Raw genomic sequence first — 26,360 nt, forward strand, 5'->3', positions numbered from 1 at the left:
TGTGCATGTAAAATTTAATAAAAACAGATGGCCTAAAATACAACTTCAAAGGATATTTTTATAAATGAATGAGACCTCTGGGGTGTGGCATGGTTTTCTGAGCAAGGGTCTGGATAGCTTTGTTTTGTGAATGTCCACAGGTCCAGAGCATGGCTTCCTCTAAGTCAAGCCTAGGTGACCGTAGACTGTGGGCCAATTTGGCCACCACCTGCTTTTGTAAAGGACGTTTTATTGGAACAACCACCCCATCCAGTTGCACCTCTGTGGTGGTTTGTGCCAGTGGCTGAGCTGAGTGGTTGTCACAGAGGCCTGCAAAGCCCAAAAAACCACCTGGAACTTTAGAAAAAGTGCCAACCCATGTATAGATTAAAACTAAGCTCCCCTTTAGTAGTAATGAACATTTCCTCTTTCTGTCACACTAGTCCAGACAGCATAAACTGGAGGCATGGAGTGGGTGGCTCCCTTGTCTCCACCCTGTGCATCCCACTGGTCTAGGTTTTGGAAGCTGGCGGAGGTCTTGTCTCCTCCATGTGTTAGGGATCAAGGGAGGCTTCTCTCTCTGAAACTGGAGTCTGAGAGCTGGTTTTTGAGTGCTGCAGGAACATTGCCACAGAAGCCCTGCTACCCTGGGTGCACTGCATACTTCTGCACTTGGGCACAGACTACACCTCTGAGTAACCACACCCTGGGTTAGATTACAGGGGCTTCAGTGCCTCACAAGTGACTTGTCCTGGAGGAGTCACCAGGTATGGTGGTGTGTGTAGTAGTCTGTTTTCTGGAGGTTGCAGAAGGGGCTGCCTCCAGCTAGAACCCTGTCTCTCAGGGGCTCTTTATGATCCAGTTGTTAGACATCATCTTTCTGGGTTTTAGCAACGCTTGAGGCGGGTAGACAGTGACAGGCACATCCCAAAGCCTTTGAAGGAAAAACAAAGTGAGGCATGAGGAGGAGGACGCATACTGCCTGCCTTCTGCATGACTCCCTTTTCTGGAGGCCATAAGCACTGTCCCTAGAGACCCCATCTTCTTCCAGTGTCAGAATTCCAGCCTGGCTGTGTGTGGAGGGCAGGGAGTGGAGGCCCAGACTCACCCTGACTTCAGGGCTGTCTGCGCTCAGCCTTGAGGCTTCACTTGAGTCTGCAGGCTGCTTTCCTCTCCCTCTTCCTCTTGGTGATACCGGGTCTCCTCGCTGAGGCTGCTCTGGATTACAGAGAATTTTTGTATTGTTCTTGGATTGGTGTCCAGGTGGATGTATTTGTTTCCTCTGTAGTTTCCTCATTGTTTCAGAATAAAACTTCTATAAATCAGTATTTGATAATTAATTGGGGCTTGCACAGTTTTCATAGAAACATTTGCTAGATGAGTTTTTAAAAGATACACATTAATATTTCAGGTGCTTTGCCATGAAATATTTCAAGCCCTGAGGATGTTTATGAACTCTTGGTCCCTACCAGGACTCAGTTGCTTGCACACCGTGGAGTGTTGTGTGTGTCTTTAGAGGTGAGAGGGGAGGGGACAGGAACTGAGTGCTGCCAGCTGTTCTTGACAGACTTCACATCTGAGCCAGCCTGGCTGTGCTACGTGCTCCGTCACATAGGCCTCGTCTGACAGCTTGTTCTTCTGATGCCTGTAGAGCTGTACCCAGTGCGCCCTATGATGTGGACCCCTCATTTGTGTGAGACAATCCCAGAAGCCCCATGGTTCTGGCTGGTCTATGCCCTTTGAGTGACATTTCCTCTTCTCCTGAGCTGTGGAAGAGAAGGGAGACTGCCCAAGGTGGCTCCTGATGGAGGCAACTCCTGCCCTACAAGGCCAGCTTGTCCAGAGGCAGTGCAGGCAGCTGCTGGAGGCCACAGCTTTCATCCCACTGACATCGTGCAGCTGAGAAGTTCGGTGTGGAGTGGGCTTCAGGCTGCAGGCGTGTTTCTGTGGCCCCACTCAGTATTTTCCAATCAGTTGTGAATAACAGTGCTCTTTAAGAGTCAGCAGAGCACATGCAGGGAGGTGAGCATGATGCAGAGTTTCATCTGCAGAAGAGTCTGGGAAATGCTGGATCAAACAAAGGTAGCATTTCTTTGATTTCAGAGTTGATGATGTGGGAAATACCAGTGTCTGCTGTCTTCAGGACCTCCCAGATGTTGCTTGGCCAAGGCCTCAGCCCATTTTCCTTCCAGTAGAACGCCATTCACAGTAGGATGCTCTTCTCATACCCCTAGGGTTCTCAGCCTTCCTTGCCCTCCCACCACCTGATCCGGTTTCCCTCCAGGGGGCCAGGTGGTCTTCTGGGTAGTCTCCAGCCTCCTTGAAGGCCCTCTTCCAGCTACTCTCCTTCCCCTTGAGACAGTGGGACTTATTTCCACCTGAAGATGACTGTGTCTGAGGCTGACCAGGTTATGCCTGCTGGGAGGCGTGGGTGGGATTCCACAGCCTCTGGTCAGGGTTATAATAGCAGAGCCCGCGTGCTTGCTGTGGCAGTGCCAAGAGGAGCCGCAGTGCTTGGCCTGGGGCAGATGGGCCCACCTTTCCCTCTGGCCAACAGCTCTCAGGTTGGCTGGGTAAGGCACCTTAAGGTTTCTTCAGTGTTTGACTGTTACTTTGTTTCCTGAAATAATTAAGAAAAGTGCTTTAAGACAAAGAGACTTGTGTACCTCTCACCATGCACGCCCTCCATCCAGGATGCTGCCCTAGCCATCTGCTGCTCATATCTGCTCCAGGGGTGCACAGACTGACATCTCAGTGTGAGCCTGGATCCAGGGGGTCACCGTGGAAAGAGAAGACAGCAGCTGGCTGGATGTGTGTCACGGGGAGGGTGTGGAAGGGGGCAGGCAAGAACGGGGGCGATGGAGTGAGTGGCACCCCTAGGTGAGTGGCACCCTTTAGCCATTGCCTGGTGCCCCATCATGCTAACAAGGTCTGTGTCTATGGAGGGATGACTGAGGGTCAGACCCCATTGTGAGAGCAGTGAAACCCAAACAGCAGTCATTCTGTGGCCACCTCAAACCCTCTGAGAAGAAACCTAGGTGTGAGCACAGTAAATGAGTGCCCTGTGTCTGTGGTCACACACTGGGACCTGTAGGGAACACGTGCCTTCTCACTGTGCACCACGTCCTGTGTGAGTGTGCAGACTGCCGTGCCTTCATGCCCAGCCTGGCATGGACACATAACTGAGCAGGCACGGCTGCGCAGGGTCTGCATTTCAGGGCCCAGCCACCTGGCTCAGCCAACCCGTCACCTCTGCCCACTGCCCTGAGCTATATGCAGGCTTCAGCTGGGGCCCCGAGATGCACCTGGTTGGGGTTTCTTGAGGCTTGTGCTTTCACAGCGCTCTTTGAAGCAGACATCTTGGTGAACTTTGTAGACTCTTTTATACCTGTTATCACAAGAAAGCTCTGTGAAACCAGACACCGAAGTAAATGTTACCTAGCTGCTTGGCCTAGGCTGTGCTGACCACAGGTGAATTCCATGGTGTTTGAGGGGAAGACCACTATTTTCCTGATAAAATCTTAACCTCCTGTGAGTACATGTAAATGTCTAACATAAAAACCCATGTGAGTTTTAAAACATTACTGAGTATAGTATACATAAGATGTACCCATTTTCGAGTGCATTTTGATGAGTGCTGACAAAGCTGTATGGTATTAGAAGATGCCGGGTGACATTTCAATGACATGACTTTCCTGGAAGCACACTACTTCAAGGCCTTGGGAAGGGGTGACCCCAATCCTGTCTATTTGGGGATTTCATGGAGAAGACTGAGAAGCTTGCAGATGTGGACTGTTTGGACCAGGAGACTTGACTCCAAGCCTGCCTCTCCCATTTACTAACCAGGCTGCTTCGAGTAAGACTGTTTAACTTGTAAGTCTCAGTGTTATGTAAAGTGGGAGCTCTGCATACCACCTCTCTTACAAGTTTATAGGTGACAGGAATGGAAAGGGGTTTGTCTCTGAGTCACACAGTAGCTTGATGGGAGAGCTGCCGCCCATGCCAAGTCTGGTGGAAGCTTTGCTAAGCCTGGTGCTTGGGCCTCCCAGGGCGAACTCCCAGCGTGCACAAGGCATATGACTGTGACTGTTGAACTGGATGTCTGTTTGATTGGCTTCAGAGCTGCCTAGGGGTTTGTAAGGACATTTCTGGGTGTGTCTGGGTGGGTCATGAGGAATGACCTTGGATACTGTATCTGGGCCCTGGCCTCTTCTCTGGTGTGGCTCCTCAGCTCTGCTTTCCAGCCAGTGAGGCATGAGCAGCTTTGCCCCACACCACACCTTTTCACCCTGATGTTTCTACATTGGAGCCTGCCAACCCTGGACTGAGTCCTCTCAAACCATGAGCCAAATTAAATCTACTCCTTTATGTTGTGAATGTTGGATATTTGGCTCCAGTGATGGCAAAGCTGAAATAAGAAGTAACTATTTTCTGATCTTAGAAAACAAGCAATCTAAGAAACAGACTGCAAACCCTTAGAAGACAGATACACAAGATGAGCCCTATAGTCACACTGCAGTTCAGCTTGGAGCACCATTACGTAGCACTGCAGAGAGGGAGCTGGGCAGTGGTCATGCTGGGTTGAAACAGACTGCAGTGGGGAAGCAGAGGAAGACAGGAGTTGTGGGCAGTGTCCTGGAGAGGAAGGAATTCTGCAGAGGAGCAGCCCCAGAAACCTGTGGCTGTAGGTCAAGCTATGCATGCACACAGTGGAGTCCATGAGGCTGGACGAAAGGACAGAGGAGCAGTATCACACTAGAGCTGGAATGGGCAGATCTCATTTAATAACAAGGGGGCGAAACTGCCCTAGAATAAGGATACTCTAAAGCAAGCCTCAAGAGAATCAAACTAAACTCAAAAAGTGCCTTGCAAAACACACAAACAAAAAACCCCCAACAATGGTCTTGAAAAAAAATCTGGTACTCAGTAACATAAAATTTATAGTTTGGGATCCATTAACAAATTATAAGACATTTAAAAAGTCAGAAAAATATGACTCAACTGAGAGAGGGGAAAGGACAGAAAAAAAGAAAAAGATGACAGGAGTCACAGGTGACGACCCTGAACATGATGCCTTTGCTCCGTTTTGGTGACAAAAGCAGTGTGAACATGACAGAGAAGTGAAGGATCAAAGGGAGAGCTCAGTGGGCGCCTAGAAATGACAGGGCTGAAATTCCGTTGAATAGAATTGATTGCAGATTATTAGATGGTGCAGAAGAAAAGATTATGATCTTGGACACACAGCAGTAGAATCTGTCTAACACTTCCACGAAATGAAAAGGGCTCCAGTGATCTATGGAGTTCCAGGACAGGAGGAAGAGTGAAAGGACAGAAAAAATGTAAGGAATAATGGCCTTGATGCTCCCAATTGGACAGAATCTAAAGCCCCAAAGGTGTAAAAAAGCTTACACTTCAGAGAGTAAAAACACAAAGCACTTCATATGTAACTTGGCCAGAAGTAGTGATTAAGAGAAAATGTAAAGGCAGCCATGAGGTGGGGAGGACCCAGGTGGGCATGACTGCAGTCTTGGCTGAAACTATGCAGGGCAAAAGACCAAGGAATGACAGCAGTAAGGTAAAAAAAGAAAAATCACAGCCATCAGCTAGTGATTCTATAGTTAGCAAATGTTTCCTTCAAAAATGAAAATGAGATAAAAACTTTTTCAGGCAAAAGCAGAGAATTCATTAGCAGCAGACCTGTGCTGTAAGAAGTGATACTGTATGTTTAGGTCAAGGAAGGTGATACCTGATGGACAAAATGCTCACACAAGTATTAGATGTGGCAGATATACAAGTAAATGCAAAAGACTTTACTTTGAACACTTTAAAAAAAGGTAACTGTTGAGAACAAAGTTAAAATACTGTGACATTCGCGCACGTGTGAAACTAAAAAAGCTTAATGAAGATTCAGATGATGAGGGAAGTGGACCTGTGCTGTTGGAAGAAAGCGGCGTTACATTAAAGGTGGATGCTAGTAACTGAAGGTAGCTTCCGACAGCTGAAGGGGGGTGTTGTACATCCTAGAGCCACTGCTCAACAAATTCCAAATCAAAGAAGTATAATCAGTAACGTAGATTTAAACCCAGCCGTGTCAGCTGTGGTCACTTCAGACATGCAGGTGGGCTACAAGGAAAAGTGGAGGAGGCGCCTGGTAAGTGAAAGGCTCTCCTTGGCAGGATCTGGGGCATCCAGCAGGGTGGAAAGACCAAGGAACTGTGTGTGGACGGTCACACTGCAGAGCCCAGGGTCATGGCTGGGAGCCTCATCTGGGTCCGAGGCTCCTGCATTTTCCTGCTGTGATGGAGCCTGGCTTGTACTGCACTCATGAAGCTGCTTGCCCTCGCCCCCTTCTTCCCATACTTCTCAGAGCATCGGTGAAATGTAATCACACATCACTCTCAGCTCGGAAGGCTTTGGTAGCCCCTCATTGTGGACAGCAAAAGCCAGGGTCCTTCTGAGGGTCCCCTGCCCTCCTACCACTCTCTGCCTCACTGGCTTCAGCCCCACTTGACCCCTGCATTGTTCCTCAGACACACCGGGGGCACTGGGAGGCAAAACCTTGGCAACAGACAGCCTCACCTGGGATGTTCTTCCCTTAGATCCCCACCTCATCCATGTCCGTGCAGTTACCTTCTCCATGGGGGCTACTCTGGCCGCCCTGGCTCTCCAAGCTTCACCTCTCCCTTCTCCTTAGCAGTCTGGCCAGCGTGCCTGCTCTCACTAGGTTCTGCCCTTGTCTGCACTCACTGCAATGGGTAGGTGCTCAGTCAGGTCTGGAGCTGAAGCCACTGTGAGTGCGACTCAGCCACAGATGTCGGCAGCAGTGGTCCCCAGAAACCAGCGCAGTAGGTGTCTCTCCCTCCACAGCCCACTGGTCAGATGGGAAACAGCACGGGTGCTCTGCCCACGGCCACGTGACAGAACTGCACTGGCTGTGTGGAGCCTGTGCCCCTCCTGGAGGTTCTGCTCCTTCTCACCTCCATGCTTGCCCTGCAGCCATGCCTTGCTGCGCATCGGCTGCTGTGTAGGGCCTTGTCTGTGACTTTTCTCAGGCCTCTCTGGGACTGGTGGTCTCATGTGCTGTCTGTTTCCCAGAGGGCTCCGAGGAAGGGAAGGGATGGTCAGTCCTGACGTCCATATGGTGTGGCCTTGTGTCCAGGGGGGCCCAAGGTGTGGGAGAGGAGGCTAAAGGCATCGGGCCAGGTGCTCAGCTATGGAGGCCCAGCCGGCCACTCAGCCTTGCTGCCGCAGGTTAGTACGAAAACCCTTGGGGAAGTTGAGAGCTCTACAGTGCAGTGAGGCTGAGGGCAGACAACTTACATGTGGTGGCAGACGCTTCCCTCCCAGACTGGAAAAGACTTCGTCTCCGAGAACAGCCTCGTGCAGGGGCGAGGCACCTTTTCACAGGCTGCGGGCACAGAAGGGACAGGTGGGGGCTTGGAGGAAGCTCTGGGCCAGAGCAGGCCTTTCTTCCTGCCTTTCCCTGTGGGGGAGCCTGGGGGTCCTCACTGCCTGCTTCCTGGGATAGAGGCCTTGTTCCCAGGGGTGCTCAGTGCCCACAGGGGTCACCCTGCCTTGGGCCATCTTTGCAGCCAGACTGGCCTTGGGATGGTCTAGCAGATGTAGGTTGCCTGTTGGCCTCCCTTGGCACTCAGTCCAAAAGCGGAGTCCCTGTCTCTCCTGTGGGTTCTGCTCCTTTTCACCTCTACGCTTGCCCTGCAGCCATGCCTTGCTGCACTGTGGCTGCTGCTTGGGACCCTGTTTGTGACTTTCTCCTCCTCCCTGTCAGGCAGCACCTTTCATCCTGGTGCTTTGGTGGCTGTGCAGTCCCCCATGGCTCCTGGTCACCTCAGAGGTCCCTGCCCGTCGGCCTCTGGACCTGGGCCCCTCCCCCAGGCAAACCCACTTGTGGCCGAGTCCAGGCCCCACTTTGTGGCCAGCCCTGACTTACCAAGCTCACAGCGCCTGCCTTTGAACCCTGGCCCACAGTCACAGCTGTAGGTGTCGGCGCCAGGCACGCAGGTGCCTCCGTTGTGACAGGCATCTTCTGAGCAGCTTCCCTGGGCACCTGGAAAAGAGCCAGAAGAGTCAGTTGCTGGCAGGCAGGCTGCCCCTCTGGGTGACCCACTTCTGTTGGGCCTGGAGGAAGGGCTCGTGCCAGGTGTGTGGAGAGAGGATAAGAGAGGAGGTGGCTTCCATCGCCTGGGCCCGACCTCTGACTTCAAGGAAAGAGGAAGGAGAGAGTCCACTGGGCATCTGTGCCGAGCTCGTCACACCCCTCCCCGCCTGCTCTTCCGTGGCCTTGGCCCTACACAGGCTTGCTTCTGCATGGAGCCTGAGGCCCGTGCCTACGGTGCAGAACTGGCTGGCGTCCTCTGTGCTCATGTCTGTGCCCACCTCCCTGTGTGTCCCTACCACACAGCAATAGCCTTGCCTTGCCCCCCAAGTGCCGGCTGCCCTTAGCTTCTGTCCTTTTCTCCAGCTTTGTCGAGACACCTGTTGTTTCATGTTTTAACTTAGAAAGCATTGAGAAGGCTGAAGAGTGAGGATTATGCAGCACTTACCACATCTAGTTTTAAGAGGCTCCATCCCCCACCGTGGGATCCAGCCCTTCCCCATATTCTCCAGGGGCTTCCTGGGCCTGGGCCCAGGGTGCCTGTGAAGGCCTCAGGCCACTGCTGGCCAGCACCAGCCCCTTCTCTGGGGCTTTTCTTGTGCTCTTCATTACTGGGGACTGAACCCAGGGCCTTCTCACTGAGCTACATTCCTACTCCACCCCCTTTTTTCAGGCAGGGGCTTGCTACATAGTTCAGGCTGGCCTTGAAAGGCAGTAGTCCTCCTGCCTCAGCTTCTCGAGTGCTAGGATTACAGGCGTGCATTGCCATTCCCAGCTCACCAACTGGAACAGCGCTTTGCCCAATTGCTGGGTTGCCAGGCTGGGCTTGAACTTTCGATTATTCTGCCTCAGCCTCCCAGGATTCTAGGATTACAGGTATGGGCCACTGTGCCCAGCTGGAGGAATTTCTTTTCTGCTTAAAATGAGTTGTGGGCTTAAAGCAAAGAAAAATCCCTTATTTTTAACCCTACCACATATGGACTGTGAAGAACCTGGGTAACTGAGCTTCCACCTAACCCATTTTGTGCACTCCCGTCTTCCGTTACCTTTCGGGCACTGCAGAGCAGCTCACAGCAGCGCTTCTGTAAACCCTCGCAGCGTCTGCACCTGAGGGCCAGTGTCTCACACAGCCACCGCCCCGTGACGACAGCGAGCACGTAAGAAACCAGGCCACGTCCAGCTCTTCCTGCCCAGCGTTTACAGTCATCTCACCCCACAGGGGCGTGGGCCCTGTCTGGCAGCCTCCAGGGTCATGTTGAGCTCGGGGCCAGTGAATGGGTTGAGGGGAGCCAGCTCAAGTCCTTATTTCTCAGGTTCATGAAATGAGCGCCTAATACTTAGAGAGGCAGATGTAATGGAAACCATTTGATGGGATGCCTGCTTTGTGCCACTCCAAAAGCAACAACGCCAGTGTCTGCTCACAGGATGAGCTGTGCCTTTAGGGAAGGACATCCTCCTTGGTGGCCGCTCACTGTTCTGCCCGCCTGCCCCTCATGAGCCAAGAGCCTGTGAGCCTGCCTGCAGTGAAGGGAGGCTGTGGACTGGTCGTAGTGGAGCCAGCATTTGCAAAAACCTCCTTTGCTACTGCAGCTGTCCTTGGGGACCTTCCTCAGAGTTCATGCCTTTCTGTATGCTTGGCTCTCTTTGGGGTCAGAAGGATGGGTGAGCCCAGCTTGTGCCCATGGCGTGACTCAGGAGAAGGGGCCGTGGGGTGTAGCAGAACCTTCCAGTCAGGGCCAGAGTCTGACTGCATATGGAGCATCATTCATCATGCTGTCCACAGGGGAGAAGCCTCCTTGGAGACCTCCCTGGCTGTGGCTGTCACAAGGTGGAGCACTGCACCAGGGACAGTGCAGGCACCGTGGAGCCTGGATGCAGGCCCAGCCTGGCTGGGTGTCGCTCAGGCCAGGCTGGCACTGTGTGCACTCCCACCACTGATTCCCATCTTCCTCACTCAACATGGCTGTGCAGAGCAGCGAGGGTGTGGGGCTGCAGGGACAGCTGCGGGGAGGCCACCTTCCAACACGGCCCCAGGTGACTGAGTGGGTCCCGCTCCAGCCTGCTCCCTGCCTGCCACCTGTGGAGGACGGATGCCACCACTTTCCAGGAGGGGGTGCCTGGCTGCCCCTTGGGCGGACCCTGTGCCTCCAGACCCCTTGATGTGGGATTCCTCACTGGTGACCTGAGCACAGTCAGTCCCCAGCCCCTCATGCTGTTGACTTACGTTCCGTGTCCTTGTCGGTGCGCTCAGGGAGCTGGAGGGCCAGGTAGACCTGCTCAGGGGCCTCCTCCGTGTTCTCAAGTGGCACCAGGCTGGTGGGTTCTGGGAAAGCCAGAGGTGAACACTCGGAATGCTGCTTTGTGCCCAGGCCTGTCTTGGTGGTCCTTTTGAGCAGCTTCCTGCCACCCACCGGTCCCCATGTGCTGCCTCCTGTGGAGGATCAGGTCCCACCCTCCTACCCCAGTGGCTGTGGAAAGGCTGCAGTGACCCACTCTATCAGACCCCGCCTCCTTATAGCTAATGCAGGGGCGCGCTCCTTCCTGGGTTCAGAGCCACTGCTGTCCCTCCGTCCGTGCTCCTTGGGGGTTGCACCACCTCCTCCTCTCATCTGTCGTTCTGTGCAGGCTGCACTCTTGGCTCCCAGAGCAAGTCACCTCTGCATCTACTTGTAATGGCTTTATTTTGGACTTCCCAGGTGTGCCTGTTTGCAGCCTACATCTCTGGTCACATTCTGCCAGCGCAGAGGCCCCTTACCAGCTGGCCCCTCCCAAGGTCTTGGCTGGGGAAGGGTTGGATGCTGGGTATCTTCACATCCAGGTTGTAAGGGACAAGGGGGAGTGGTACTGAGTCTGTCCCAGGTAAGCTAGAGCACTCACGTGATCTTGAGGTGACTGGTTTGCTGGGTGGGCCACTAAACCTGGCACTCACACGTCCCCGTCCATCTACAAGCTCCAAGAACCTGCGAGAGCACGGGGTGGCAGGTCACCATGGCTAGAGCACACCTTTGGGACCACAAGGCTAGGCCAGGGCATGTACCTGGGCGGCTGGGTTGGTGCCTCAGGGAGGCTATGGTCATTGAGCAGGCGCAGCTCTGGCAGGCGCACAGGGGGTGGTCTATTCCTGAGTACCCGTGGGTGGTGTCCTCCCTGGTGCCAGCGTCTGTCGGTACTGTCCCTGGGGGCTGCAGAGCAGGCAGGTGGAAGGTAGCGGCCACAGGGCTGGCCTGGGGTACCCTTGCCCTGCCCAGCCCAGCCCACACTCACTCTTCCTGCCTGGGGAGGGAGAGATGCTGCTGTCCACCTGACAGGCACATCACCCACGGTGTCCTTCTGCATTCAGACACTGGATGGACATGGGGACCTGGCCCAGGTCACCTGGTCTGTCTGCATCCTAGAAGCTGCCTCTTTAGGCAGGCTGAGATCTCTCCCTGGCCCCAGCTTACCTTTCCCACCTAGCAGGTATGCCTGCAGCCACACTGGGAGACTGCAGAGCTGGGGAGCAGGAGGGAGCCTCTCTACTCTCAGGCTCCGGTCTGTCTGGCTCTGCATTCGGCTTGTTGGTCTCCTGCTCTTGTCACTGCCATGGTTCACCCCCTGCTCTGCCCACACAGGTGGTGTTCTCACTTCTTTGAGAATACCAGCGGGAGAGCATGTTCTGCTGGTGGATGTCAGCAGGGGCTCCCTGCCCTGGGGAACAAACCCTGGTTCTTGGTGGGTCTCCTGAGCCCTCACCCAGATGCTCTCAGTCCGCTGGGCGAAACACCCTCTATCTCCTAGCCCTCCCAGCCTCCTGGTCCCTCGCCATGCTCATGTCCAGCAGGTCCTGTGGGTAAGGCCCAGCCTGCCAGGCCACTTCTGGGGCCTTTCCCACACTGCCCACTTGGCACCCGCTGCAGGGTGATGCCCTGTGCTGCCTGCCCACCTGCCTGGGTGTAGTGCAGGGCGCAGTGTAGGGAGGCTGGACATGCCTGCTTGTCCAGACTGTCAGTGCCCCTGGATGAGCCCATCCCTCCCTCATGCAGAGAGCACCCCCGCTCAGACTTGCCACGCTGCACCAGGCCTGTTCCCAGCCTGGCTGATGTCCTGGGGACAGCGTGGCCCATTTCAGGTGAGGGTCCTAGACAGGGACCCACACCCCAGCACACCACCCCACCTGGCCTGGGGCACTCACACGTGATGATGTAGAGGTGGGTGGGCTCACTGTGCAGCTGGCCCTGCTCTGTGCCCTGCACAGCTGTCACCGAGAGCTGGTACCGCCGCCCAGGCAGCAGATCGCGCACTGTGTAGGACACCAGCTTCCCATTGGGGACGTAGCGGCTCTTGGTGCTCTGGCTGGTGGTCACGTTGATGACGTAAGCCTCTAGCGATACTCCTGGTGTGGGGGCATCCCAGACCATGTGGGCAGAGGTGGCTGTGACACGGGAGGCAGTCAGGTTTGCTGGTGGCAGCGGCCCTGGACAAGGCGCAGACAGCAGAGGGAGGTGAAGGACAGGGCGGAAAGTGACTTACAGGGACACAGCATAGGCCCTGAAAGGTATTCCTGAGGCCTTCCCAGAAGCCAGATCTGGTTACCATGGACACCTGAGTAGTCCTGGTAATGGTGGGGACAGGATAGATGAAGGAGGCTTGACAGGGAGGGGTCCTTGCCACATGGGCCTTCCAGTGCCTCCCTGAGGTGGGCTGTGTCCGAGAGAGCACACTGTCCCCAGGAGGGGAGGTCCTGTGCAGACCACCACTCCTCCTAGGCCTGCTGTGACGTACCTCTCCCTGGTACTTGTCCATCCCATGTCCTCTACACAGTGGGAGGGTTGTGGCCTGGTGACACCAGGGACTGTAGGCACAGGGAGTCAGTTACACAGTTCCAGGGGCACTCTCAGTCCAGTGTGCTCTCAGGCCCTCTGATCAGCCAGCACAGCAGCCCCTCCTAGGGCCCCATGGGAAGGGACCTTAGAAGGCCAGGGCCTGGGTTTCTGGCACATGGACACTTGGAGAAGGAGGAGGCCAGAGCTCTAGGAGGACACTGTGTGGGCATGGAGACTGCTGCCTACTTACGGGTCCACACGGGCAGCGGCGCTGAGGCCCGGCTCTCGGTGGGATGCTCTGCTCCCCCAGGCCCACTGAGGGTGGCCACCCACACTGTATATCTCCTTCCTGGCAGCAGGGCCCTGAAAGAGGAAGAAGGAGGGCAGGGATATCTGGGGCCAGTAGCCAGCTCTGTGTGACCAACAGCGGGGGTGTCCTCATGGGGATCAGGCTGCTTCACAAGGAGCAGCTCTGCAGCCCTCAGGCCTGCTGTCCAGGTCAGGACTGAGAAGGGTCTGGTGCTCTGCGGGCAGCCACAGTGTGGTCAGAGGGGCAAGGCCAGAGAAGGGGCAGCAGACAAGATCACCACACAGGCTTGCATAGCCAGCCAGGGGCTGCACCTGGGGGCAGGGACTGAGGGGCTCCCCACTGCCCTGTAGGTGAGAGGCTCCCTGTGCCTGAAGTGTCTCCAGACACTGTGATTCACACGAAGACCTTCCTGGGGCCTGGACTTTCCATGTGCACTGGCACAGGGTGCTGTGTGGCCAGCCCTGAAACAGCCCGGGCGCAGGGCTTATGGCTCAGGTCCCCGGGGAGGAGCCCGGAGCTCACCCTGTCCCCTCTCTGTGGTGGGTCTTGGCTGCAGGAGCCGCCCTGTGCTGGGTGCTCGTGGTGAGCCTGGCTGGGTGGTCTTGGGACCATGACCGCTCACACACCCACCCGGGGCTCTGCTGTGTGCCTTCCATAGGCCACCTCCGGCAGTTCCGTGGTGGTGAAACTACAGCACATGTGCTGCAGCTGGGTGTTTGTTATCACTGACAGGTCTAAAAGGTTCGCCATCACGGGGCAGTGTGACTCAAGACAGGGAGCGGCAGGTTCTGGTGGAGACAGCGGAGGAAGAAGCAGGGGCCTCTGCCCCCACCAGTGCAGGGCAGAGTCTGTCCCACACAACTGTTTGGTAGCTGGACTCCATCAGGGCCGGTCAGGTTCAGCCCTTCACACAGCAGCCCCTGTGCTGACCCGAGGCTGCTGTCGGGGAGCACCCCCTCACCTCCCTCTGCCCCTGCCCCTGCCCCTGCAGTGACCCAGGAACCACAAGGGGCCACTTGCCAGACCCCTGCCTTTGCCCTCCTCTCTCTGCCAGCAGTGCCTGCCCTGATTTCCCCTCAGACCAGTGGCTACCCCATGGGGTTCATCGTGGGGTCCTGGACAAACGCCAGGCTTCCCCCAACGGACACACTGAGGCCCCAGAGCTGAGCCTGACTCCCTGGGCCCCAGACCTATCCAGGCAGGGATAGTAGGTACACAGACACGGAACACGAGCCTGTGTCTCTGCTTACCCAAATGTGAACTGGTCCACGCTCCTGTCCACATCGGTGGCCTGGGCCTCAGGAGCCTCTGGGTGGAGGATGGACACGCGCACCCTGCTGACAGTGGCGTGGTGGATCCTGTGCAGTGCCCAGCGCACTGAGATAGTGTTGGCTGTCACGTTGGTGACCTCGAAGTCCTCTACAGGGCGGGGTCCTGAGGGGGGCAGCAGGCTGCTCAGTAGGGGCCAGCTCCTCCTTGCTCCCAGGGGAGGGGCCTCAAGACAAAACAAGGCTCTACAGGTGCAGGGATCCCACAGAGGAGCTGGAGAGAGGCGCCCTTCAGTGGCCCAGGAGGGACTTGGGTGGAGGTGTCCAGGTGCCCCCTGTGGGAGTGCTGGCCACAGAGCAGCCACTGTGGGCACAGCTCTGGGGCAGCCAGGACCTCAGAGCCAGCCCATATCTCTGTCCTGGTTTAGACTTCCAAGCCCTGCTAACCCAAGCACTCCCCTTCTTTGTGCTGACAGCTTGGTGTAGCAGTGGGCACCTGGGCATGGCTGGACACTGCTGGCATGAGGACGGAAACAGCAATGTCCTTGGGGACTGCAGGGAAGGGGCACTTTCGACTTCAGTTCCGTGTGCCTGGTGCCGCCGCACAGGGACTAGGGAGGGGCCAAGCCCAGAGCCCCGCTGCAGCCCTCAGCCCCCGGTGGTGCAGTGCCCCACCCAGAGGGTGGGCGTGGGTGGCGGTCCCTCGCACACATCTGGTCTCCGGTGGGACCCTGCTCTGATAGGGACAGGCTGTCTGAGTCCAGGGTGGCCCTGAGCTCCTCTAATTCCAGGGGCCTGGCCCATAGCTCCAGGAGGGTGCTGCCTGCCTCCTCCACCCTTTTCTCCACCAGGCCACCCCTGCTGCAGATCCCGGCAGCTTCAGCTCGCTTTCACTGAGGCGACCCTCAGGGGCCTGCCAGGGCCCCGCCCCAAGGGTGGTGCGGCTCACGTGTGCGGGCGAGCAGCGCTGCTGGCCGGCTGATGTCATTCTTGTTGTTGGTATTGCGTTTGACCGAGAAGACGGAGATATTGTAGGCCCGGCCCGGTGCCAGGGCCCGCAGCTGGTGTGAGGCGCGGCTCCTGTCCACAAAGTCCGTGCGGCGGTAGGAGCCATCGGAGGAGACGTAAGTGACTGCATAACCATCCAGCACTTGCCTAGCGGTGGGGCTGTCGGGGGGGCTCCAGGAGATAGAGACCCCACTCTCCTCCACTCTGTCCACCCTGAGGGCCGTTGGTGGGAGGAGCTCTTCAGGGTTCCGGCCAGGACACAAGGGAAGGGCACGGTCAGCTGCCCGCTGGAGAGCCCAGCCCATTGGTGCCTCCTCTGGTCCCTGGGGTTGGGCAGTGGGCTGCTGCTGGCTGGGAGCCCTCTCCTCACCCGGGTTCCTTTCCTTGGACCTCCACAAGCCCCCCCTGGAGGCTCCTGCCTCTGCACCCTGGCTGTGTTGGTGCACTCCTCCTGCCTGCATCAGCACTGCCTGTGCCCTGACCCTGGGGACCACTCTTGGGCAGCCCCCCAGGGAAGGAGAGTCATCCATCCCAGCTGCCTCTCCCTCCCCATGGGTGACCCACCGGCTCACCTGTGCCGCAGTCCTTGCCTGTGTAGCCCACCTTGCAGGTGCAACTGTGGGACCCGTTGCTGGCTAGGCAGTAGCCTCGGCCCCCACAGGGGCTAGAGAAGCAGGGGTCACTCACTGTTGGGGGAGCAGTGAATGTGGGGTTTCAGTGGGGTCTTTCCTGCCTGATGAGCATGGGATAGCACCATCATGGTGCCTGTGCTCTAACACAGCCTTATCGCATGCTAGGTTCCCACCCCATGGCTCCCGTCCTAGGAAGGGGACTCTGGTGGGAAGAGGCAGTTCCAGGGCAACTGGAGTGCTCCAGGGAACTCTAGAGGGATGGGTGAGTGGCCAGGAAAGGCCCTGCTTGGAGGGTCCCCACACAGGCTGCAGAAGGATGGAGACCGTGGGACGTGGGGCTGCAAGGAGCGTGGCCTGTCCTGTGACATGAGGCGTGGCCTGGGCATGAGCTGGGGTGAGGTGGGGTCTCTGGGGAGGAAGTGCAGCAGGCTCAGAGGCACCAAGGGGACCAGAGGAAGGACCATAGTCCTCAAGGAGCAGCCTTTAGAGAGAACCCGCTGCCCCTACCTGTCTCACAGTGATAGCCGAAGAAGCCCTCCGGGCAGACACACAGGTAGGCCCCACCGCCGTTCTCACAGCGGCCTCCATGCAGGCAGGGGCTGGAGTCACAAGCATCTACCTCTGGAGAACAGCCAGACAGTTGGCTCGAGCTGGGTGGGGGATTCTGGGAGAGGGAGGCAGGACAGCAGAAGAAGGGACAGGGCAGCGAGGAGCAGAGGCTGGACGGGGTGGGCAACTTCCCTCCTCCCGAGGCAGCCACCATCCTGGGTGTCCCTCTCCCTGACTGTCCATGGCTTGGGTTCTGCACATGGGGACACATCACACATCAAGGGGAGCCCTACCTGTCTCACAGTGGACTCCAACGAAGCCTGTGAGGCACTGGCAGATGAAAGCCCCCGGGAGGTCCCTGCAGGAGCCCCCGTTTCTGCAAGGCTGTGCCTGGCACTCGTCCATGTCTGCACAACAAGAACCTCTGCATGTCCCCAGGAGTCTGTGGCCCTGAGAATTTGGCCTGGGGCTGGCACGCTGGGCCTCGGCCTTCCCCTCCAACAGCCCCACCTGGGTCCTTGTGGACACCCCTGCACTGTCTGCTAGCACAACCCCCACCCCAGGCTCTCCTGGACACAGTTCTAAGCTCCTTTCTGAGGCAGCATCTCTGACTCAGAGTGCAAGCTATACACATAGGCCCCGGGGGTGAGGGGCCCATCCATCAGCCACACACTGAGCAGGCCTCCCCGCTCTACTGGCGGGCAGTCCTGAGACCTGCCCACCTCCCTGGTCAGAGTTTTTCAGCTGGGCTCAGTCTCCAGGGCAGAAGAAGGCAGAGATGTTTGTAAATCTCTGTCCCAGACAGCAAAGCTGGCAGCAGCTTGAGGGACAAGACAGTGCTGTCCAGGGGAAAGAGTGGCTGGCAAGGTGGCCATGGCCAGGGGCCCACGTCTTCAGCTGCCACCCCAGTGGGCCAGCCCTCTTACTCTTACCCAGCTCGCAGCGGGCTCCCTCGTACCCTGCACTGCAGAGACACTGGTACCCAGCAGCTTGACTCTGGCAGGAGCCCCCATTCAGGCAAGGCTGAGACTGGCACTTGTCCACTTCTGGGAGAGAGGAGAGACCCAAGAATAAAGCCGCGTGGCAGTTACTAGGATGAGTATAAATGAGGTCTGAGGAGTCAGAGTCCACACCATCCCCTTGGTCCTCTGGAAGGCCACATCCAGGGATGGACACTCTTGCGGGGAGGTGGGGATATGGTCCCAGGGGCTGGGCATGGCCTGGTCTGTTAAAGGCCCTGGACACTCATGATCACCTCCAGCCTCTCAGAAAACAGTGGGATTTAACACCCACCCACACCATCAGGTAGACAGGCCCAGAGGGTTTGGCAGGAATGTCTTGTGCCTGATCTTGCCATTTCTATCACTAACAGCTGTGGGAAAATAGTACATTTGTGGGACTAACTGATAGTTTTAAAAGATGCACCATAGATTTCTTTTAAACCAGGCATTGTGCTCCTGAGTTTAAATGTCTAACTGCAGGGCTGGGGATATAGCTTAGTGGCACAAGTGCCTGCCTAGCCAGCACAAGGTCCTGAGTTCAAGTCCCAGTAGCAAAAAAAAAAAAAAAACAACCAAAACCCCCCAAAACTAAATGGCTAACTGCAGTGTCCAGGAAGTAACGAATGAATGGTAATGACCCCCACCCACCCTGGAGCCTGAATATTAGGTGCTCATCTGCTCAGGGCTCTGCCCCTCTGGGATACCAATTTCTGTAGTTATTTCATCTTTGCCTTTTTAAAGTTAGGTTTTTAAATTTTATAAATTGCCTATCCAGTATATGGTACTGCTTTTGCTGTTTATGAGTTTTATTAATAGAATATCACAATACATGCTCTCTTCCACTTAACACTTTATTACTAAGAGAAGGCTGTGTTGTTTGGGGTCCCAGCACTTGGCGATGTTCGCTGCTATATAATCCGTGGTGAGCACGTCATGCCTTCTTGTCTGCTGGGCACTGTGTTGGTTCTACATACGGTGCTGGATATCACAGAAGGTGCTACCGTGAATGTGCTTTCACATCTGCTAGTGTGGATGTGCAGGCTTTACTTAGCTGTTCCTAGAAGTGGAACTGCTGGGACTCAGGCTGTGCTGATGGTGAACTGCACAGGGAAGTTACCAAATCATTTCAAAGTGCTTGCACCAAGTGCCACTCCCACCAGCAGTCTCTAAGAGCTCCTGTGGACCTTCACCCACGCAGGCCGTTTAGATGATGGAATTTTGCCAACCAAATGTACCTCACTCTTCTTTTTTGACTGGTATGTACCTAATTACTAATGAAGTAGACTATTTCTTTTTATTTCAGTGGTCTTATGTATGTCTTCTTCCATGGACAACCTGTTCATGTTTTGCCTATTTTCCTACTGGGTTATTATTTTTTTTTTTACTGATTCATTAGTGTTCTTGTAGTTTTATAATCAGTCTCATATAAACACATATAGACATATATATATATTTACACATACCCACATGTATACACGTATACACATATATACACAGCAGAATTCCAGGTTCTAGCTTGTATTTCACTTTCTTCTTCAGGAGTTAGGGATTTAAGCTCCTAATCTTTATATAGTCAAATGTCTCTGTAGATGAGATGAGTCATGGCCCTCTCTGCCTTCAGTAGCCACACCCGCCGTTTCCACATCATCCCGCTATCCAGGGCCCCCAGGAAGATGCTGAGAAGGATGAGGGCAACGGACACTGTGCCTGGTTCTCATCACAAGGCAAAGGCTTTCAGCACTGACTTTTGTTAGTGGTGCATTTTTATGGATGTCCTTTATCAGACTGGGGAAAATACCTCTACTCTTAGTTCATTAAGAATTTTAAATAAAGTTAAATTTTCTCACATGCTTTTTCTGTATCAACTGAAGTATCATACAGTTTTCTCCATCTCAGTATGGTGAAGTACTGTAATGTACATTGCTTACTTTTCAAATGTTGGGCCAACTAGTGTTCTTGAGCTAACTCCCACCTGGTTGCGACTATGTTATCCTTTCTGTGCAATACTGGGTTTGATGTAGTAACTGTTAAGAGTTTTTGTGTCTATAACCGTAGTATTAGCTTATAATTTTAACTTTTGTAATGTCTCCATCTTCCTTGGGTATCAGAGCCAGACTGGGTATCAACGCAGTACTACATCAAGTGAGTGTAGAAGTAGCTCTCCCTCCTGTTTTCCAAGAGAGCTTATGTAAGGTTGATATTATTCCTTTCTTAAACACATAGGCTGCATTGACACATATTGATTTTCTGCTCTCTCGAAGAATCTGTAAAATACTACAAGACCTGCTTCTTGGCATTGGGTAGAATTCACCCATAAAATAAGCTGGGTATGGTGGCTCACACCTGTAATCCCAGCTACTCCAGAGGCAGCATAACTGCAAGTTCAAGGCCAGCCTGGGCAACTTAATAAGACCCTGTCTCAAAATAAAACAAAAATAATTCCCAAAGGACAGGGTATATAGCTCAGTGGTGGAGCCCTTGCCAAGTGTGCGGAGGCCCGGGGTTTAATCCCTGGCATGGAAGAAAAGAAAAAAAATATTTGGGCCCACTTTTCTTTATGGGAAAACGCTTAACTACTGCTTTAATGTCCTTAAACAGTGCTAGGATATGCAGGCGTTCTACATTTCCTTGAGTCACTTTTCTTAAGCCGTATTTTTCTATGAATATCATGTCCATCTCTTCTAAGACTTAAAGTTTATTTGCATAGTGTAGCTGATAGCATTTCCTTACTATGTTTTTAATCTGCTGTGTATGTGGTTACAGCATCATTTTAATTGGTAAGGGTTTTTATTTGTGCTATTTTCCTTGCTCAGTCCTTGCGGGACTTGAATATCTTATTAGACTTTTCAAAGACAGGAGCTTTATCTTCTCTTTGGTATCTTTGGTTTCTGTTTCATTAGTTGTGGCTTTTACCCTTATTGCCTCTTTTCTTCTACTTTCAATAGTATCATTTGTTATTTTTATCCTAACTTCTGAAGTAAGACATTTAGTTTATGGATTCTGAGCTTTGTGGATATTGAGGCTGTTCATTTCCCAGGAAACCCTCCTTCTGCTGGACTACACAAGTTTTGATACATTAACTACCCACTGTTAATCATTTAAAAATTTTCAGCATCCCTTATGATTTCTCCTTTGACTCATGAGCTATTTCAAAACAGCTTTTAAAGTATCTCCAGTCTCCATAAAGATTTTAAAACGTGCCTTCTTGTTATTACTCACATCTTTTCCTGTTCAGACAGAATGCTTTAGCTCAAGCTGTTGAGTGTGTTGTTCAAATCTTCATCTTGCTGATTTCGTTTCCTTCCTTAACCTGCCGCTAACTGAGACAGGGGGCCAGAACCTCTTGGTGCTCTGGTGGATTCGGACTCTCCCATAGCTAGGACTTTGCTGCGTGGCTGTCAGGACTGCTGTGTCCAGGGCTGGGTGTTCATTGCGGTGCTGTCTCCCTCTGTTGCTGCTCTTAATGGCAGCCTAGTTTTTCTGACAGTGGTGCTGGTGTTCCAGCTTTCTGATTTTTGTTCCCCTGATACTTGTTCTTGATTTTTACTTTTGGTCCTTATGTTTTCAGAGTATCTCTTGTAGCAGCATATAGCTTGCTTTGTTTGTAGCAAGTCTGATAACGTCTTACCTAGAGAGTTTAGTATATTCATATTTGTCTGTGCTTTTTCTACCATAATTTATTTTTATTTTATTTTATTTTTTTTGGTACTGGGAATCTAATTCATGACCTCGTGCTTGCCGGGCAGGCGCTGTGCCACTGAGTTATATCCCTAGCTCCTGTCTTTTTTTTTGAGACAAGGTCTTACAATGTAGTTCAAGCTGTCCTTTAACTCACTAGGTAGCCTAGGCTGGTCTCAAACTCAAAGTGATCCTCCTGAGTCAGCCTCCAAGTGCTGGGATTACGGGGTGTACCACCACCATGGCTCCGTAATTCTTTTTAGTCTTCATATGTGCCATTTCCCCCGATTGCCTACTTTCCTTTTGGATAGGGATAAGCTTTGCCAATATGTAATAACTCTTCTTTCTCTTGCCTGGATTTCTTATGATTTAAGTATTCTGCCAAAACAAGGACTTTTTCTGCTAAGCCTCCGAGGCTGTTTGCATGAGAATATGTTTATTATCTTTCACATTTGAATAACACCTGACTGATATACATTTTTAGGTCTTAACTTTGTTTACTACAATATTTGTCCTGTTTAGGGGTTTGCTGAGCTTCTTGGATCTACAGATTGATGTGGAGTATTTCTTTTTTAGAAAATGTTCAGTAATTATCTCTTCAAATATTTCTTTTGCCCATTCTGTCTTATATTTCTGGGCTTATTTGATATTGTCCCACAGATACCTGATATCTATCCTATTTTTAAATTCATTTTTTCATAGTTAATAACTCATCTTAAAGTTAATTTTTCTCTTTTATCTGTGGTTTAGATAATTATATTGTCCTGAGTTCTATGAATTTTTCTCTTGCTAAGCCTATCTAATTTATTCATTTCAAATGTTTTATTTTCAGTTCTAGAATCTCTATTTTTTTCTCCTCCTTGTTCTCATCTCCCTTTTTTCTTCCTCTTCCCAGTGCTGGGGATCAAATCCAGGGCTTTGAGTGTGCCTGGCAAGCGTCCTATTTCTGAGCTACACCCCAAGCTCTGTTTTGCTACTTTTAAAACTTCCTTGCTTCTCACATTCTCAGTAATCTTGTCCATTTTTTCCTCAATTCCTCTGCTTTCTATAACAATTTATAATGGCATTTTAAAGTCCTTGCCTGCAAATTCCAGCGCTGGGCAGATGCAGGCCTGTTTCTGCAGACTCTTTATTTTCTGGATTTTGCGTCATAACCTCATGCTTCTCAGACACGGAGTGTCCAGGAGAGTAGAGACCAGAGTCTCCCTTCTCCGGGCACGTGGGCCTTGTCCTCCGTCAGGCAGCTGGCTGAGCGGCGGCTCTGCTGATGCTGCTAGGAGCGGAGCTGGCCGGGCTGGGCACCACCTGTGGCTCCAGTTTGCACTTGAGTGCTGGGGGAGCCTCTGCCTCCAGCTGAAGTTGCGGTCTCTGCCTTGGGAGATGATGAAACCTCCGCTTTCCAGGCTGCCCCTGGTGCCACTGCGCTCATAGCAACCCTGGGGCAGAACCTGGGTGCTCAGCTCAGTGCTTGGTCTGCACCATGGCAGCCCAGTCGGTGTGCATACCACACAGCATTCACAGCGTGCTTGGATTTCTCTGGAGCCTCCAGGCACTGGCCCTTGCTGGCCTGGGGCCTAGGGATGAACACACCACCAGCCCTTTCTCACCTAGGAGAGGCCTGCCTGAACTTCCTGAATGCTCAGCCCTCTGGTGGATTAACGATGGGATCCCTTAGGCCTCATGGGCTTTCCTAGATGTCATGGTGAAAGCGACCATCTCCACCCTAACCCAGTGGGTCTCCTCTTATTTCAAAGCATCCTCTGTCATCTGACAGTGAGGTTGCTGTCGAGAAGTCTGATGCCAGTCTGATTCTTGTTCCTTGGTAGGTGATGTTTTTCCCTCTGGCTGTTAAGATTTCTTTCTGTATTACTCCATGACATCCTTACATTTTACTACACCGTTTCCCTTTTCTTCTGTTTGGGGTTCTTAGGGCCCCTCTGACCCCCCATTCATCGGTCACTTTGGAGCTGAACTCAACAGCTGCCCAGAACTTCTGTCCTTGCGTCTGCTCTCTGTTCTTTGCGCCTTCATCTTGGTGTGCCCACAGCAACTCCATCTCCATAGCGCCGCTGCTTTCCTCTCATCACTATCCACTCACACAGTACGCTTGTTATTTCAACCGTCGTAGTTCTTAAAAAATATTGATCCTTTTTTTGTATGGGCAACATGATGTTCACTTTTATATGTCTGCCACCGTGTGGCAGGATGTGAGGATGTAGAACATGAAATGTGTGTGTCGCTCTGCGGTGCTGGTCCCTCTCCTATGCTTCTGTCTCCAACGATGGCTGCTGCCTGGACTTCAGATTCCTCTCCAAGATGGCTGTGCTTCTCAGGGGCCTGGATGTCTTGCTGGTGTGCTTCTGTTCTCTGAGCAAACGGTCATCTTGCCTGGCAATGGCTGGGAGAAGCAGCACTTAAAGGGGTGGGCTCCTGACAGCTTGCATGAGCCCTGGCGCGTGGAAAGACAGGAAAGGACAGATGCTTTGGGCAGAAGGTCCCCCATCCCAGAACCTTGCAGCTTTCACAGGGCAGGGCTGACAGGCGGGCAGGGCTTTGCAGACATTTGGGGACAGCAGAGCACTATGTGTCTCATTTATCTCTGGATGCTGTCATCCCACCCCTAAGCTTGTTAAAAATACTTTTCTAAAACCTGCATGAATGTCACACAGCTTTCCGATGAGCACAGTGTACACGCTTTGCCTTATTGTAATGCGCCTGCCCTGGAGTTAAGGGCCCCATCTCCAGGGCATTGGGCCAGGCATGCACCCCAGCTCTGGTCAGCCCTGGGCGGCTCTCAGGAGCAGTGCCCTCCCGTGCTGTTGTGGGTGTCCTGAGCAAGTGCAGATTCTGGTTCCATAGGCTGGTGGGGGCAGGAGTAGCAGACGACCCTGGGCCCAAATCTGTCCGTTTAGGACTCTGCCCATGGGTAACATCATGATCTCAGCTTCATCTACAAAGTGTTGGCCCCTGCACTGGGCTGCTCTGAAGACAGGGAAGCCCTAGTGAGAACGGTCCAGAGCCAAGCTGACATGGTCACCACGTCACCACAGAATCTTCAGCCTGACTCACTGAGGGCCCAGCCCTCTGCTCCTCTGGGTGACACAGTGCATGCTGGCCCTGCCCACCCGACCCGTGAGGGCCCACAGAATCACCGAGACACTGAGGAGGTTGGCTCCAGACACCCTGTGGCTGGCAGATGCGGAAGTGGCTAGGGGCATTCAGGCTGTAGCCGTGGTCACACACGTACAGGGCCACAGAGCCCATGCGAGTCCCATTGAAGCGCACGGAGGCATGTCTCACTTCCTCAGGCTGGCCGCAGTCCACCTCTGTGAAGGGGCAGAAGCCTGTCTTAGCTGAGGGCCCTGTCCAAGCTCTGCCCGTTCCTCTGCCTGACCCAGCTGCAGGGCCCAGGAAGCCAGCTCCCGCTACGGCCCGTGGGGGTAAGGTGCTGGACTTCAGGGAGCTGGGCACATCTGAGTCTTCCTTTCTTCCCACCCCTGCCCTGCCCTGCTCTTGGGGAATCAGGAAGAAAACCTATGTCCCCAGCCCACCCCCCAGGTCTCTCACCTGCCTGGCACCAGCGCCCTGTGTACCCTACTTGGCAGTGACAGGAGAAATCTGTGCCCAGATCCTCACAGGTGCCCCCATTCAAACATGGGCTCCGGAAGCAGGGGGATGGGACTGCAGGAATACAAGAGGGTCCCTGTCACGATGGGGCGTCCTGCCTCCTGCCCTGCAGGCCTGGCCCAGCTCTGCGTAAGCGGCCTCTCTCACGCATCCCTGGTGCCTGGAGCCTACCTATTTCGCAGTGCCGTCCAGAGAAGCCTGGGGGACAGTCACACTTGTATTTGCCGATGTAGTGGAAGCAGGTGCCGCCATTGTGACAGGGGCCTGAGGCGCATGAGTCTGGCTTCCCTGAAAGCAAAAGATACCCAGCAGGTTTAGATGCCACAGTCTGCTGCCCCCCAACTCCCCAACGCCCCACGCTGAGAGCCTTCGTGACAAGCAGTTGCATGGTGGTCAGGCTGAGGGTCAGGCTGAGGGTGGTCAGGGTGAAGGTCAGGGCTTGCCCTCCCCCACACTACCACTGGCTCGCGCACAGCTCAGGCCTTGCCAGTCATCCCCCTGCCACCCTAGGCCCGCACCGATCTCACAGTGCCTCCCGGTGAAGCGGTAGGGGCAGCTGCAGTGGTACTCGCCACCTGCCTCCTTGCACGTGCCCCCGTTCCGGCAGGGCCCCGAGCTGCACAGGTGTGGCCGGGCTGTGTGAAGGACAGAAGGGTGTGGGTGAATGCTGGCCACATCAGCCTGCTTGTGTCATCTTAGACCCCTGGCATTGGGCAGGCCCAGCAGGCCAGGCCTGCTTCTGACGGAGCCCAAGGCCCAGTGCAGCAGAGACCACCCCAGAAGGTGCCTGCGATGGGGGTTGCAGTCTGCAGACTCCTACTCGGCCTCTGGTGTTCTCTTCTCTGCCCTAGACTCCAAGCAGAGCTGGCTTTCCTGGAGGAGAACTGCACGAGTGCTCCTCCTTCCTGCCACGGTGCCAGGCATTTGACCACAGGGTGCCGAGCCGCAGCTGACATCAGCATCCACAGCAGTCAATGCAGGCTTCATCCTTCCTGCACTTGTGTTGGCACAGGTACATCTTTGGGTCCTAGCATTTCCTGTGCCCGAGGAGCTCAGGTGCTGTGGGGCAGCCACTTACTTAAAGTGTGAACCCTGTGGCAGTTTCAACATCAGACACATCTGTCCCCGTTTGACAAATCCCACCTTCTTGGGCCAGCAAGGAGGTCAGAGTGCTGGGACTCCTTGATCAGGGAGTGCGGGTGCAGCAGCAGGAGGGCCTGTTTCCCCACGCTGTGCTCACCCTCTCGCCTTCCCCATCCCCAAGGGCCTCACAGGCTGCACGTCGAAGCTCCAGTGGCCCCACCCTAAGAGCAGCTTCTTGCGGCCTCTGTGCGTCCCTGTTTGGGCTCAGAGGTGGCCACGCTGGTGGCTCTATCTGCTCTGCTTTCGA

At 54.0% G+C, this 26,360-nt stretch overlaps 1 protein-coding gene across 4 annotated transcripts in view; it reads right to left on the reverse strand.

The window, feature by feature from the left end:
• The window catches only part of Sned1 (sushi, nidogen and EGF-like domains 1), a 41,001-nt gene continuing 14,641 nt past the window's right edge, over window positions 1–26,360 (reverse strand). Inside the window, exons 12-30 of one of the 4 annotated variants that reach the window (XM_005411144.2) lie at window positions 25,489–25,605; window positions 25,142–25,258; window positions 24,911–25,024; window positions 24,496–24,669; window positions 17,597–17,710; window positions 16,958–17,071; window positions 16,623–16,736; window positions 16,056–16,169; window positions 15,425–15,721; window positions 14,458–14,641; window positions 13,148–13,260; window positions 12,267–12,548; window positions 11,133–11,277; window positions 10,973–11,055; window positions 10,320–10,418; window positions 7,931–8,047; window positions 7,300–7,387; window positions 3,285–3,367; window positions 1–2,599 (exon numbers count right to left, since the gene is read on the reverse strand). In XM_005411144.2, the coding sequence (XP_005411201.1) occupies window positions 2,574–2,599; window positions 3,285–3,367; window positions 7,300–7,387; window positions 7,931–8,047; window positions 10,320–10,418; window positions 10,973–11,055; window positions 11,133–11,277; window positions 12,267–12,548; window positions 13,148–13,260; window positions 14,458–14,641; window positions 15,425–15,721; window positions 16,056–16,169; window positions 16,623–16,736; window positions 16,958–17,071; window positions 17,597–17,710; window positions 24,496–24,669; window positions 24,911–25,024; window positions 25,142–25,258; window positions 25,489–25,605 (2,495 nt within the window). In that variant the 3' untranslated portion in view covers window positions 1–2,573. Of the gene's footprint in view, window positions 2,600–3,284; window positions 3,368–7,299; window positions 7,388–7,930; window positions 9,432–10,319; window positions 10,419–10,972; window positions 11,056–11,132; window positions 11,278–12,266; window positions 12,549–13,147; window positions 13,261–14,457; window positions 14,642–15,424; window positions 15,722–16,055; window positions 16,170–16,622; window positions 16,737–16,957; window positions 17,072–17,596; window positions 17,711–24,495; window positions 24,670–24,910; window positions 25,025–25,141; window positions 25,259–25,488; window positions 25,606–26,360 lie in introns of those variants that run through there. The other 3 variants (XM_013508058.1, XM_013508057.1, XM_013508059.1) reach the window with 3 other exon arrangements.

The sequence above is a fragment of the Chinchilla lanigera genome, unplaced genomic scaffold (assembly GCF_000276665.1).
Source record: "Chinchilla lanigera isolate Chin_1 unplaced genomic scaffold, ChiLan1.0 scaffold00141, whole genome shotgun sequence".
NCBI lineage: Eukaryota > Metazoa > Chordata > Mammalia > Rodentia > Chinchillidae > Chinchilla > Chinchilla lanigera.